This window comes from Siphateles boraxobius, unplaced genomic scaffold (genome assembly GCF_051911475.1).
Source record: "Siphateles boraxobius isolate OS27281-9 unplaced genomic scaffold, OSU_SipBor_1 16, whole genome shotgun sequence".
Lineage (NCBI taxonomy): Eukaryota > Metazoa > Chordata > Actinopteri > Cypriniformes > Leuciscidae > Siphateles > Siphateles boraxobius.
In genome coordinates, this window is record NW_027508766.1 from 14,090,096 (window position 1) to 14,106,248 (window position 16,153).

Genomic DNA, 16,153 nt, shown 5'->3' on the forward strand with positions numbered 1-16,153 from the left:
TTTGATTTTGCATCATGTTCAGATTTTCTCGAAAAACAGCCATAAAGAAGCCAATAACTAAGTGCAATGCTCTTAGTAACTGACTAATAGAAAAACAACTATTTCAATCATGACATTTTGCTTGTGTTGTACATTACGTGCATAGTCGTAAGTATTTGACACACATTCCAGTCACTTTCCAGCAATACAACCTGCAGTGTCTCTAGTAATTAATTTGAAGGATTGCTGGGCCCCACATATAGGTCTGTACACCCGAATCCAGCGCCCCCACAGACGTAGGGCGAGCTATGCAGCCCTGAATAAGAGTGTCCGCTGCATGTAAAAATGAGAGAATTCTGGCAGGAAGGTGAATTAAATGGAAGCGAAGCCCTAATAAGTCCATTTAAAATGGACGCTGACATCTGTACAAGGAACTGCAATAAGCGATTACGGATCTGTCAGTTAAAGAGTTATATCAGAAGAATAGCAAAAAAAGTACAGTGCTTGTTACTATCTTTAAAAAATAAGAGAAATTGGAAAATGGTGCATTAAAAAATTAACAATGATTCAATGACATCAAGATACCGGGAGGTAAGGAAAATGTATAGTACTAGTTTTATGTAGATACATATTTGGTTATCGGCATTAAATCTGATTCACTTTGCAGATTATTCCGGACAAGAACTGCCCAGAGGCCATATAACCCACACAACCACAGTAAATCACCAAGGCTGATACATCGGCTAATATTTCGTTTTTTTTCTGTTTTCTTATTGGTATCCGTGGATTTTTCTGTTTGGCCGATGAGTGTTGGAAGAGGACTTTTATTTTGACAGCTCTGGGATTTTCATTCTGACAGTGCTGAGAATAATACGCCTGAGCACAGACCCATAGTTTCTCTATCTTAATATGTTTAACAGTTCCAAGTTATTTTTTATGCTTTCTAAAATCTAAACATATTTCAAATATTTTCACACACAGTTACTTGCTATTCCTCAGAACAATAATAAAAACGTGTGCACCCAGACTCCTAGAAATCACACGCTCTACCAGTCAAAAGTTGTAAAAGAATACCTCCATATACTGAATAAGAAAAATAGGTTTGTTGCCGGTGAACTACTGAAATCTTCGGTTCAAGAGTAAGTGGCACCCTTCACCAAAAAGTCTACCACATCAAGTTGAAGCCATGCAATGCCCTCTGGCAAACAGTTAGTTAGGTGTTCAACCTACAGCAAGATAATGACCAACAAAATACCTTCAGGCTATGTCAGAACTACCTCAGAAGTAAAGGCTTCAAATAAGGGAATGACCAGCACATTCTCCAGACTTAAACTCTATAGAGCTGGCTTGGGATGAACTGCCCAGAAGGGGAATTTGTGAAAACTTCTGCGTCAGTGTTTGGAAAAACTTTCAGAACAATATTTGGTCAAAAAATCGATTCTCCAACTGTTTATTTGTTCTATTATTTAATTCCAAAGTACATTGAGACATTAAACTGTGTACATTTCTGTAACAACTTTTGACCAGTACAGTAGCAGTCAGCCAAAAAGAATGGAACTGGCCGTTTCAGTTTATAAATCAATTGATCATTTCCAGTTTTGTGTGCACCATGAATAGAAGGACATGAAGACACTGACCTACTGCAGACTTCTTGCTGGACATCTTGCCTCCTTTGCTGCTGTGCACGGTGTTGTCTTTCAGTGCCGTCTCAATCTCCTTCTCCATCAGAACGCCAAGTTCCTGTACCACTGTGTTCAGGTAGACGTGGTTAAGGAAGGCCATGATGCTATGTGGTTCTGCAATCCCATTAAGCACCTGTATTTCCTCTCGAAGCATTGAGCAAAGTGTTGGCGAGGCGGTTTGAAAGCCCAGAGTCAGTCTGTCGAAACCCTTCTCGACACCTGGGCTGCAGCTCGGGCAGTTTCGGAGAACACGAAGTACAGCCTTGATCTGAAGGTGCTGGTACCAGCTGAGGACCTTTGTATCAGGGTAGAGGAATAACAGTTGCTGAAGGTAAAAGACCTTCTGAGGAACCTTAATCCCAACACCCAGTTCTCCCTCAGTTTGGCTTGTTTCAGCCATCATTTGGAGTTTGCCAAGTAAGTGGTTCCGCAATGAGAAACGAACATCATCCCATGCTTCCTGGACCTCCAGAGCGAGGTCATCGCGTGGCGTGGACAAGGCAGGGATTGGGGAGTGCTCTTGGGAAGATGCAGGGCAGAAAGCAGGGAAAGCAACACCACACTGAGAAGAAATGCTCAGCAGTAACTGAAGAACGGCCTCTTCAGAAGCCTCCTCTGTCTTCAGCAAGTTTTGCTGTTAAAATATATGAAAGAGAGAATTAATAATGTCAAGAAATAAATGTGGAATACTATTCCTAAACATGTCACGATGACATCTGATGGACAGATTGCGTTAAGGTTAAGTATGACTTTGGTTACCATGGCTCGAAGGAAGTCCAACAGCTCTTGGTGTCCCGTAGCCACTGGTTTCAGGATGCTCAAGTTACGCTGACTAAACCACTGGAGGCATTCTACTGGACTAGGCACTCTCTCTCCGCTGCAGGACTCACCAACCTTGGCCTGCAGTTCCTTAAGGTTCTGCTCAATACTAGAATCAAATAAACAAACACACACTCTCATGCAGGAGTATAAACTTCCAATCTTGAATGTCAGTGATGTATTTTCTAGTGCTGTCAAATAGATTAATCGCGATAAATCGCATCTAACATAAAAGTTTTTGTTCATATAATAGATATAAATGTGTATATATTTTAATATAAAAAAATAATAAATAATATATAAAAAAAATGTTTTATATATATATATATATATATATATATATATATTAACAAAAACGTTTAGCTACGTTAGATGTGATTAACATATTTGACAGCACTAGTATTTTCCATCGCTAACATTTACAATCTTAATGACACAAAAGTAACTTATTGGAATAATATAATAGTCTTAATATGTCACAGTGTTAAATGATTTGTTCCCCTGGCTCAGTTGGTTCAGTAGTTCAGATTCCTACTTGCCATGCATACTTGTTTGCAGATGCCACACAGAAAAAAACAAAACAAATGTGTTAATATTTAATGAAAAAAGACACAATGTAAAATGAATGTATGTGTATAATTTTGTGAATGACAGGCATTTAAGTTATGTTGAAATATGATGCATTTATGGGGAGCTTTGCTGGCACAGTAGCAATTGGAGCTGTGGCCTAGTGGTTCACAAACATGTTGCTTCACACATTGAACTGTTTTAATAATTTGGGAGAAAAAAAAAATTGAATCCAGCCTGCCTTTTGTCCTGATCCTTTTCTCCTGTCACCTTCTCCTGTCCGCTTTTACTATCAATAAAATGACAAATGAACTAAATACGGACTAAATATAATCTTTGTCTGACTTTATATTATGCAGTTGATGGACTTTCAGGATTGAAATAACTTTGATACCCCCTCAAAATGTAAGAAACATTTCCAATTGTCAGCTGTCTCTTTATACTCCAGCATCCTCCGGTTACTCTTCACTCTACAGCTGATATCAGCCATATCAGGCCTAATGAACACAGACATCAATATATCAGTTGTGTGTGCGTGTGTGTCTGCATGTGGCACGTCTCTCAACGAGACAGGATGAGCCGATCTTCTTCATAACCACACGGCATCAGCACTTCTGTCTCCTTCTGTCCATGAAAAATGAGACATGACACAAAGCCGTAAAGCCATACAGGTATATACGCGTGCACACACACACACACACACACACGCACCCCCCCACCCACACACACACTCTCACAGTCTTACAAAGTGACATAAAGCACTGCTGTAAACACTACGGAAATGCACGAGTCCAGATGCCTTCGAATGGCAGCTTATTAAATTCCATTTAAACCTGACACAATTTTACTTCCTCGAAAAAAATAGAGCAAACATAAAGTGAACATAAAGGGTTGTTAATTTTAACGATACGCAGCTGAATAATGTAGAAAGCAAAGATGAAGAGGGCTCTTTTCGTTGGTTAAAATGCAAGGTTGCCGACAGGAATCCAACAAATGTGTCTCTTTTTGTAGTAAAAAGGAAATATGTGTGACGAGAGGACATGAAGGTGCTGACAGACCGTGCTGGAAAAGCAAATCTTCCCATTCTGTTTAATGAAGAGCCTAAAGCTCGCTGTAAAAACACAAGCGCTAACAGGGAGCATAAAAATTCTGTTTTACACACTAAAGATGCTGTCGACACAGACACACAAACAAAACCCCCGTTTTATAGGTGAAATTCCGCTTATAGTCATTGCGTGTTGACAAAAGCAGCCAAATTCTATAAAAATGTGTGGATTTACTTCATTTTTAGTGTTTGTTTTATCAGTTTGGTATATGTTGAGCTGTTTTTTAAGAACTATTTTGTTTATGGGGCGCTCTGAAAAAGTTCACACCAATTATTTGTTTCCCTGTTTTTTTGTTAACATTGTTAACTCAAGGATATCACTAGCTTAGCTCTTATACATTAGTTAAGTGTAGCCATCCAGAGCTAGCAGAAAGGCAGATATACTGACTAAGTCTGTTTAATGTTTCTAATAAAATAAGGATTTGTGCTCAGAGCCGGTGCTGAGCCAGGCGTCACCCCAGGACTCTGCTCAAACAGCAGGGTCTAAACGAGCTTCCATCTGTGCAGCCACAAAGCGCTAAAACTTCATAAAAGTCTCATCTCTCATCCGCACACTCTCCTGCCACTCGCCAACGTTTGCGTAATCCTTTGTGTATTGTCGCTGGATGGGGTCAGCGATCACTGAAGGCGAGTCACGGACAGTGTTGGTCTGAGCACTCATGAGGACTGGCATCAATCAAAGGAGCAGCTGCTGTCAAACTTCTGCCCGACTGCCACTGATGATGTGTCAGAGTTTCACATTCAACAAGAAATATTTAAGGGACATGCCTCAAATATGAATAGATTATCACAAGAATGGGTTTGATATTAATTGTTTTTCTAAATAAATAAAATACGTATATAAGGGTTTGAGAAATTAAGTCTATACAATGCATTAAAGACGTCCTGTGGTAAAAAATAAAGTCTTTAATGTTGTTTGGGGTGCTTTTAATATGCTTTAAGACAAACCATGTGCAAATTCATAAGTCAACACCATTGCTGAGTATTTTCTCCTTAAAACTGCAGTGAAAAAAAGAAGGTTTGAAATCGCCTCGCTGGTGTTTCTTATGTCACAAACGATCTTGTAACCAATCACGTCAACGAGTGGGCGGGCTTAAGCATATCATTACTATACTGCGAAGTCTCAAGACAAGTAAGGTTATCCAGGTATATTTTTCTGTTGATATGAAAAATCTGGTACATTTAGCAATATAGCGGGTGAATTATGCATATCATGTATAGCCTATTACGATGTTATGATGAACTATGTCTTTCTCCACTGATGTTCTAAGTTGTTCAAAGTGTTTCTTAGGATGCTGATTTTAGAAGGCAGCTGTCTGACTCTGAGATGGCGAACAGGAACATGGTTTGTGTAACATTAGCAACACATTATTAGCTGTTTGATAATAGAGTCAAGCAAAAGGCTAATCATATTAATAACCGTTATGTGTCCAACATTGTAGAGAGCGATACATACAACGCATTACCAATCTGACACCGGCTTGTAGACGATTCTTCTTCTCCAATTCTTCTTCTGAATCAGTTTCTGGTTCAAAGGTATATGGCTGAATTAAACCAGTATTTCCACTTGCCAATTGTGCAGTGTTTTCTACAGTAAAGTTGATCTAGTGGATCAGGCATTCTGAGCTTGTGTGAGTGAGTGGAGGTGGAGCTAATTTACATATTATGATCCGCGTATACTAATTGGTGTAGAGTTACATTCAAGCTATTTTTAAATGGGCCACTGCATTGTTTTATCATGTTTCCTGGGGTGCACTTATAATGTTAGTATGATTTTTACATCAAAATTGTCATAATTTAGAAATAAAAGGCATTTTTCCTACCCTGATTTTAGCCCTCTGATTTGAACACTATTTAACTATGTATTGGAACAACAGTTAAAACACATTATACTATTTACCGTTCATCGTTACACTTTATAAAATATTTTTTTGACACATGATGTAACACATGAAATTAAGCACTGATCATGTGTTTTAAATAGACCCCTTTTCAGTTGGTAAACATGGTGACGTTTTTCTGTTGGCGGAGCTTAGGTGGTTGCAGAACGATCCCTCTGGCCGCTTCCCTAACGTTAGTTTGCAAGTTTTGTTAGCTTGTTTTTTAACAATGACTGGAGAAAATCCGATTTTATCTTAATGTGCAAGGTCATTCACTGTCCAGGACCGCGATTGTTATTTGCAAAAGTAAATTTTAACAGAGGGAACCAGATTGGCTGACCCGTACACGCTCAGGCAATGGATGGACGATCTGACAGGATTAACGTTAACGCTAGGCTCAGTCCTACACCTATCCGATAGAGAAACCGAGCGTAAAGACATACTGGGGTCATATAAATCTTTAGATGCCTATAACTATGTGATGAATGGTCATGTACAAGACTTGTGTGGTACGATCCGCAGTTCTGCCTAGCCAGCGCCAAGAAGACGTCAATGTAAAGAGTGACATTACGGTGCAATTTTAATGATGTGAATATTTTCTAGAAATAAAAATTCCAGATACAGCATATTCATTTTTCATTGATTCTTGCATCCAACAACACAACAAGATGACATTTAATAATAATAATAGTAATTTAAGCTCCGAATTATGTACCCGAATCTGTGCTGGTTTGTATTGGCCGCCTGCAGTTTTCCCTTTGTTTTGCCTCCAGCTAGCGCCGTGACGTAATTGTGTCGTCGGCTCGAAATTGGTCTATAGATTACTCTTTAAAGGTATAATTATAATAGAAACGTAATAAAACTATGATCACAATTAGTTATGATTTCCTACAACTTATTTTTACATACTGAAGAATATCTAAATAAAAAATATAGGTAAATAGATACAAAGTACTGATAAAAAGACAAAACACACTTTCATCTGACCACACCTGAAGAAGTGTGCTAACCCCCTCCAGATTTATCAGATCCAATAACACATTTTTCACTGACTCTGAGAGCCACACAGGATGAAAAAAAGAAGAGGCAGACAGAGAGAAAGAGTCTTAGAGAAACTCACTGAATAAGGCCAAAAAGGCAGTCAATAGCCTCACACGCACACAAAAAAAATTCCCTGATTAATCTACCCTTTAAATCAAACAACAACAAAAGGAGAAGTTGAAAGGAATTTCAGGGAGACCAGCTCCACACAAAACCCTGAGCGCAGAGACTAGCAAAAGCTCCCTTAAGCCCCATTCTCTGCTTCCTCCCTGTCTGCCAATCACGCTTCCAAAAACTGTAATTGTTTTTCAAATCCGCACAAACCAGACATGACAGACCAGGTAAAGAGAGAGAGAGAGGGTGTGGGGTAGAACAAGAGGACTAGAAAGCAAGAGAGGCAACGGGAGTCTTTTATTAAATATGATGGCATGTTTCACAGCTCTCTGCCTTACAGAAACCCAATACACTGATTAGTCAGCGCTTTGACGTTATCTTAAGTTCCTTGTCAAAATAAATTTAGTGTGGGTGGGCTGTTGCGCTCCAGGAGAGAGAAGCGGAGAAGGAAATAGCAGGGTGATAGGGAGGGAGAGGAAAAGATCTCTTTCAAATAAGCCTCAGCTTCAGTGAGCACCAAGTCATGTGCCCAGGAAACAAATAGCCTATCTAGGAGCTATCAAAGAAGGCCTCTCTTTCCCCGAATACGGAGTACCCAATGAGACCCGTGAAAGTGGATCCCGTCGACTCAAGATCTGGCCTGCTTAGCCTCCTCTAGTGCCAAACCCCCAACGGGTTATTTGTCAGGACTCACACTAGCTCACACACACAAGGTAAATTGGCACGCTGCTGCGGCTATCTTCCGTAAGCCGGGGTGAAATCCGAAGCCTGGCCTCCCGTCACTGGACTATGGCTGACACTTCATTAGGGGCCGGCGTACTGCTGGTGGCCTCCCTGAGTGTCTGATTTGATAAAGCTTAATGGATAACAGTGTTTCAATTTGGGAGATTCCAGGCTGTTTGACAGGCTATCTTAATCTCCTTCAATTAGGAAACAGCTCTTAGGCAAATCTCCGACATCCTAGAGCCGAGAGGAGGCAGCCTGTCGGCTGACCCTTAAATGGGTTAGGACCACAAAATGAGGCGGGCAGTCGCAAATTCTCTGGTTTCCCATTCTTTTCTAGAACTTTTCCTTGGATGAGTGGATTAGGAAGCAGGTGTATTGCACGGCTTTGGCCCACCCTAGTGGAGGTCACAGAGAAGGGTGAAGTCTTCACCCGCCTCCATCCGCATCGGCTCTGCTCCGACTGACCACCAGATCTTCACTCGCCCGCCCACCCTCCCTCTCCATCTCTCTCTTCTCAGCGCAATTCCCTATTATCCAGGTTCTTTGTTCTTATAATGGTTCCCCATCTTCCATCTTTCTCCAAGAACACAAAATAACCCTTTAATGCTTAGAGAGGCAGAAAAACTGTCTCGGCCTTCAGTAATAATCCTTGAATTACCCACACAAGGGTTTTCGTTTCAAGATGTGGAATCTTCAATTATTACTTTCCCATTTGGAGAGGAGAGAGGCCGGACAGACAGGAATGAGAACGTGTGTCTAATGGCAGGGGGGAGTAAGACCGCCTTTGTTCACGCACAACACATTTAGCGTAGACCCTTCTGGTCTGCGCGTGTCCTCAGAGCAACATAAAGGATAAAAGCATGGCAGAGATAGATTTTTCAGAGCAGGCGGGCGGCACAATGGAAAGAGGTGAGGTGGAGAAGGAGGTGGAGAAGGAAAAAAACAGAGATCTAGTCATGAGAAGCATGTCCTCCAAAACTACAGACGCAGGTGAGATTCTACGGTGCACTATCTGCATAAAGCGATTACGAATTAAAACAGAGCGAGAGAAACAAGTTCAGGGGCACTCCTCAACACGTCCCTCATCGACAACAAAACCTCAATATCTGATAATGCCACAGCCTTCCATCAAATTGGGAAAAAGGATCCCTAACTCTAGCTTGCATTCAGAATGTGTTTAAGTTTATTGATTTCAGATGAAGTGGCAATCTATTCATCAAGCCTCAATTAATCATGCAATGTTAGGATTACCGACACTGGAGGAAGCATCTGTGGAAATAACAGCTCTGCAAATGAAGTGCCATACAATGTCCACTCAAGCACCAAACAACTGCTACCAATCTGCATTTACATCTACTACATGACAAAGAAAAGCTTCTCAAACAGTGCTGAAATAGGCAATTGCAGTATACCTGTAGTACAAACATGTAGGTCATATATCTGTAAATTGATGCGTTTTTAGATCAGGCTGATTATTAATCTTCTATAGAACCAGCACCTTTAAGACTGAATAGGGTGACCAGATTTCCCTATGGTGGAATAAAGGACAGGATGGATTCTCAAACTTTTTTCCACTGTGTGTTTACATTTATAAAATCTCTCAGTACAGGAGGTCCCCATTCTAAATGACTTGCCAAAATATAATATGAAGTATCTTCAGCCACACTGATCCATTACTGTAACATATTTGTTTAATTATTATTAAGCCCTGTTTGTAGCTATCTCTGCACATTCAATTGGGATGGGAGAATGCATTTTAACACTTAACAATTGCACACCTCACCTCCAAAGTTAACAATGTGAGTCCTCTAGTCCACTGACCTGCAGGCATTGAGTCTGAGTTTCTCCTCTGTGTCTCTGATCAGGTTCTGGATGTCCACCTCACCAGGGATTCCTTCCACCTGCAGCTCCACAAATGCATGGTCATGCAGGAAGTCACCTTGCCAGTCCATTCTTTTTCCTACAAAAAATAAAAACTGGTAAAATTTAAGAACTTTCTTTCCTACTTTAAAAACAAACATCAGCCCTTACCTTCATATACTGTACATTCAAACTATAAGGGAAATCACAGCTGTTCAGCTGCTCTGGTTAATGAATTACACTTATTATACACAAGCAACTTGAGGTGTGTTCACACCAGGAATGATTATTATAAAGATAACGATAACTGTATTAGCGTCCACACCAAGGAACGATAAAGTTCTTAAATGCTCAAAGACAGGTAGATTCTGATTGACTGACAATGTTTTTATTGTTCATCGGCTGGAAAAAGAAGTTCTAAAAGTTTTTCCAACGATATCCTTCCTCTGTGTCATTATCAGTATAGCTGAGGTGTAGACTTCCCTTTTATCACAGAATTAGAATGATAATTAAAACTTTATACTTATATATTTATAGTTATTGTCCTTGGTGTGAACAGCCCTTTAGGGCTTGTTTTCTCAAAAATTGCACATAAGTTGTCACAGTTTGCATTTTTTGGGCTTATTTCTAGAATATAGTCGTGGTTTTGGATTGCTAATGTTTGGTATCACATACATACTGTAATTCTGACACATTCCATGTGGTGCTTGCTGCAATGCCAATTGAGTCGTGCTTGACCTAGTCCAGCTCCACCTCTGTGGATCAAAGGGGTGGAGCTTAACCTAATTAGGTTTAGTTTAAGGTTTGGGTTAGGGTGTAATTGGACCTTCTAGCTCCACTGATAAGGTCCAGAGAGGAGGAGATGAATGTCAAGCTCCACCCATTTGCTCTGCACTGAGAAGCCTCTCACACATTCTGTCCCATGTTTCTGTCTTTCCTAGGACATTCTATACTCCAATGACGCCCAAATGCATTTTACCCTTTCCTGCATGCACATACCAGAGAGATTTATTCATTAATATCCACCTGTTTCATATAATCAATGTTTTATTGGTAATTGTCCATCATTATTCATAAACCCACCCCATAGTGAAAGGATCAACGGTTACTTTGTTGTACGTTGTTTTTTTGTTTGTTTTTTTGGGTGGGGTAAGGAAAGTTGAGGTTGTTTATTTTATTTTATTAAATCTGGTAAGCTAATTGAAACATTATAAGAACACTGCTTCTACTGCACATTATTGTATTGGGTAAAATAACCAATACAGCTCCATTTCACACCTATTCGGGGCACCATAACCTACATATAGCCATAGCCAGGAAAAAGAAAACAAGTGGGGGAAAATAATAATGGATGTCTGCTTGTGTATTGCATTTGTCGGAATGGGATCAAATTTAAGCTTGAAAAGAGAAGCCTTTATGTTTGATGAAACATCCTCGAACACACATGACGTCCCCTTACACGAAATGATTTGATTTCACCTCCAACAAGATCCTTATCAGTGGCTGCGCGTCAAAGCGCAGCTGGAACAAGGCGCTAGTTATCATCTGCCATAAATATTTCTAGTCTCAATCCATTGCTTTTCATCTATCCACCTCCCTCTCTGCGTCAAGCTGGAGTGCCATTCAATTTACAGTACAGCTCGGGTGGTAATACATGCATATCGGAAAGAGCGGCCTCGCGGTATTACAAGATGCCGTCGGGATACAGACTGACACATCTTCTTGCCCTCGCTTTAAATAAACAATCCATCTGGCCTCAGATTGCTATAAAGCTCTCAATGTTCAAGTCTTGCTCCGCACAGATCCAGTGTTCGCCAGCTAGAGAAAGACTGTATCAACGTCGTCATCGCAAGTCAAGTGGAGTGTAATGGAGAGTGTCAGTGTCAATTTGACTTTGCTGGCGCCCCTCTCCCCTTCATCTGGGCTGATTTTAATAATCCCTGTCAAACACCAAACAGCTCGCACTTCCTCTCAGACACGACAGCCCTTTCTCCTCTCGCAGACAGAAATCTCAACATTAATTTACCCCGCACAAAGGGAAAGGCTGTCCAGCTGGACAAATATTATTTCCCTTACTTGACAGACTCCGCAGTTAAGCTTGCATGTTATTATTTTCGCAACTCTATTCAAGCCCCGACTACTGTCTAAGGGGAAAGAGTGAAGAGAGAGAAAGTGACTTGTGTAGGTTTTTAAGACATAGGATTAGGAACCAAACAGTGTAATTACACTGGGACCGTCTGCGTCAATGTCTGTGCGCGCGCACGAGTGTGTGCAGCCGATGTTACAAAGGGATGCGCATCATCGCCCGTGTCTCATCCACATGAGAGTTGTGGGAAAAGTGTCAGGTTCATGCTGTCACCACATAGGGCCCAATTAGGCAGATGCACCCTCCATTTCCTTTGTCTTGTTATCTATTTTGAACTCAAATGTTGTTGAGTCCCAGAGTAGTTCTGAAAGCTGCCATACAAGGAAGAGAGCTGGTGTTGTGCATAAGTGTGTGTGTGTGTGAGAGAGAGAGAGAGAGAGAGAGAGAGAGCTGGGGCATATGTATTCTCTCGACACTTAAAGACACACCAGTGTTTCTCTGCATGTCTACCCTTACAAACTGTTCCCCACGCAGACTGGAGGTAGTGGTGTGAAATATTAAGCAGCCAGTGCCTCTGCTTTAAAACCGCCTAAAAATGTTTTTCTTAGCATGTTCTAGCTCCGAAAACTCCTAAATAAAGCTTTCGGGATATTAAATATATTAAAGAAGTGAATTGTTTTACTCTGAAATGGTGAGAAGGTTGTTGGCTGCATGGATGAGAAAGGACAAACTGCACAATATTCAGTTCATACAATGCAGGTGAAAATGAAAAAAAAAAAATAAAAGAATTGGACAAAAGAAAGAAAAAAGTTCCGGGGAAATAAATCCGGTCTGCGCGAGGATTGTGTTTATTGACTGTGCATGTTGTTGTTTTTTGCTAGATGACTTCTTCTGAATGGAATGGTCCTGCAATGGTCCACTCAGACAGGTATATTCTGCAATTGTGTTGATAAGAAAGAAAGAAAAACGAGATCAATTTCTAGTTTCAACATTATTTGTTGTTCAGATATTCCTATTTAAAAAGTAGGCCTATCATCTGTGTGCAAAGTGACCACATTTGGTTTTTGGCTACTAAAAATGTGTTTACTCATGAAACCGCATTAAGATCTCCATATATTGAACCATAGAGCTTTTATATTAAAATACCAAAATAATTGCTTGTTAAAAAACAAAATATAAAAGGATATTAAGATATCTTGGTAACACTACAATAAAGTTTCATTTGTTAACATTAGTTAGCCTAATGTATTAACTAACATGAAGTGACCATAAGCAATACATGTGTTACTGTATTTGTTAATCTTTGTTAATGTTATTTAATAAAAATACAGCTGTTCATTGTTTGTTCATGTTACTTCACGGTGCATTAACAAATGTTAACAAATACAACTTTTGATTTTAATAATGTATTAATACATGTTGAAATTAACATTAAACAAGATGAATCAATGCTGTAGAAGTGCAGTTCATTATTACTTCATCTTCTTGAACTACATTCGACTAAGGTAATAGTTAAATAATTCTTGGGTCATTCCGTATCAACTCAACCAGAAGTCTCCGGCTCAAATATTTGATTTTGTTAATATTTTTTTCTGTAGAAAAACAAACATAAATAGTGATGAAAGCCAATACATTAAATGTCACAGATGTATATTTACTGGGTAATCCACTATTTTGTAGAGGGGGGTAAAAATGACAATTTTCACCTGAGATTTGGAGCCAAATTACAGGGTGTAAAAATGACTTTAGAAAACATGGCAGCATCATTATTTTATTTTTACACAGAGATTGGTAGGTCTATTATTTAAATCTGTTTACTTTAGCAATCTTTGTTTCATTTAAGCCTAATGCCAAAGGTGACAGTCAAAAAGCACTTGTGTTTTTCACAAGTGCCTGTAACTCAAGAAGTATTAAAGGTATCTAATATCCTTTTAGATTGTGGTTCTTAACAAACCTTCCTTTTGGTATCTTCATTTAAAAGCCCTTGATTGTGCAATGCCAGAGATATGGAGATCGTTTTGCGGCCCCATGAGTAAATTGGTCAATTGTACACATTTTGTACACATTTTGAGAACCATCAATCCCAGAGATATGGAGATGCTTTGCATACAGCTGATACTTTATTTTTATTTTTAAAGAGGAATATCTAAAGAACAAATAATGTTAAAATGAAATGTATCTCGTGTTTTTCTATCAGCTCAGTTGCATAGAATATCCTTTTTCTAAAGTTGTCATGCCTTTAACTCTTAAAGTATTCAAGATACTGTATTTTAATAGGCTATCCTTCTAGATTCTCATTATTAATGAACTTTTCTTTTGGAATCTTCATTGTTGAGGCCCTATATGGTTCAATCCATTTAAATTAATTTAAACGGTCAAGAACAAAATGTAGGTAACTTTTAAAAAAGCTGATAGTTAATGTGTTTAAAGAAAAATGTCTGAAAAACGAATAATATTGAAACTAGAAATGTATCTCGTTTCCCTCTATCAAAGCAATTGAATACAGCACACCTCTCTGAGAGCCAAAAACAAGCATTTTCCGAAGTTTAGGCTACATGTCTTTAATTCAAGTAGTGTTAAAGATATCTTAATGTCATTTTAGATTCTTGTTCCTATGAAACTTTTTTTTTTTGGAATCTTCATGTTTAGGGCCCTATATGTTTCAATCTCATATAGGGATGTCAATGAGGTAACGCATAGTTACGATACTACGTATTTGAACTCTTGGTAGCTTCAGAAGCTGTTAAAATTAACACAATTCCATCTTTCAAATATCCCTAAAACTGATTGAAATATAGATCCTTATACAGTGGTCAACTTAAAAATGCAGTAGATTTTTGGTACTCACAGTTATGTTTTATGCAATTATTTTGATAGAGGGAAACAAGATAGCCTACATTTCTAGTTTAAACATTATTTATTCTTCAGACATTGCCCTTTAAATGCAGTAAGTATCAGCTGTGTGCAAAGTGAACCACATTTGGTTTTCGATCACTGAAAATAGGTCAAATTTAACAATTTGAACATGTAGCTGCTCTTGAGATCCCATATCTATGGGACTGAACTATATACAGTAGGGCTTTGAAAATTAAGGTTTCAAAAGAAAAGTTTATTAGGAAAGCTAGAAGGATATTAAGATATCTTGAATACCTTTAGAGTTACAGGCATGCAAACTTTATTTATGGCACTAGGTATATTCTATGCAATTGTGATGATAGAAAAACTGAGATACATTTCTAGTTTTCTCTTTAGATATTCCTCTTTAAAAGAAAAAAGTATCAGCTGTATGCAAATGCACAGTGACCCACATTTGGTTTTTGACCACTCAAAATATGTACAATTGAGCAATTTACTCATGGGGCCGCAAAACGATCTCAATATCTCTGGTATTGCACAATCAAGGGCCTTTAAAATGAAGATACCAAAAGGAAAGTTTGTTAAGAACCAGAATCTAAAAGGATAGTAAGATATACTTCTTACAGGCATTCAAACACAACAAGTGCTTTCCCTAATTTTGAACTATCACCGTTGGCATAAGAAATTTGACATTTTGATACTCCTCTACAAAATAGTGGAATACTCAGCAAAAATACATTCATTAATTTTAATATTTTGGCTTTCACTTTTGTATTTCAGAAATGTACTTCCACAAATATCTGAAAGGAAGTTAATGTGCCTCAACTTGGTAATTTCAGTGTATTTTTAGTAATTGGTACAGACATATTATTAAAATATGTTTAATGTTATGTTTAATAAAAAAATATGTTTAATGCAGAAAGAATATACAATTCTAGTTTTAACATTGTTCTTCAGACATTACTCTTTAAAGACATTAAGTATCAGCTGTTTGAAAAGTCACCCACATATTCATCGTTTTTGTTGACTAAAAATGCTTACAATTTAACAATTTATTCATGAAGCAACATTGAGATCCCTATATCTCTGGGAATGAAAAATAAAATATCTTTCAAATGAAGATGCCATAAGAAAGGTTTGTTAAGAACAAAAATCTAAAATGATATTAAGATAGTTTTAAAAGTCCTTGAGTAACAGGCATGCACATTTTGGTGGGGAAAAAAACATGAAGAGTGCCTTTTTCCCATTTTTGAACTGTCGCCATTTGCATATAATGCAACAAGGATTGCTTAAGTCAACCGATTTTACTAATAGTCCTATGTGTAAAAATAAAACAATGATGTAGCCATCTTTTTAAATCTTTACTCAATACATTTTCATCCATGACATCTAATTTGTTGGCCTTCATTTGATAAAAATATGAGCAAAATCAAAAATG

At 38.5% G+C, this 16,153-nt stretch overlaps 1 protein-coding gene across 1 annotated transcript in view; it reads right to left on the reverse strand.

Annotated features, from left to right (window-relative positions):
- kiaa0825 (KIAA0825 ortholog) overlaps positions 1 to 16,153 on the reverse strand; it is a 153,042-nt gene that overhangs the window by 135,923 nt on the left and 966 nt on the right. The window contains exons 2-4 of the mRNA XM_077231649.1: positions 9,735 to 9,873; positions 2,421 to 2,589; positions 1,617 to 2,295 (exon numbers count right to left, since the gene is read on the reverse strand). Coding sequence (XP_077087764.1) covers positions 1,617 to 2,295; positions 2,421 to 2,589; positions 9,735 to 9,865 — 979 coding nt within the window. The 5' untranslated portion in view covers positions 9,866 to 9,873. The remainder of the gene's footprint in view (positions 1 to 1,616; positions 2,296 to 2,420; positions 2,590 to 9,734; positions 9,874 to 16,153) is intronic.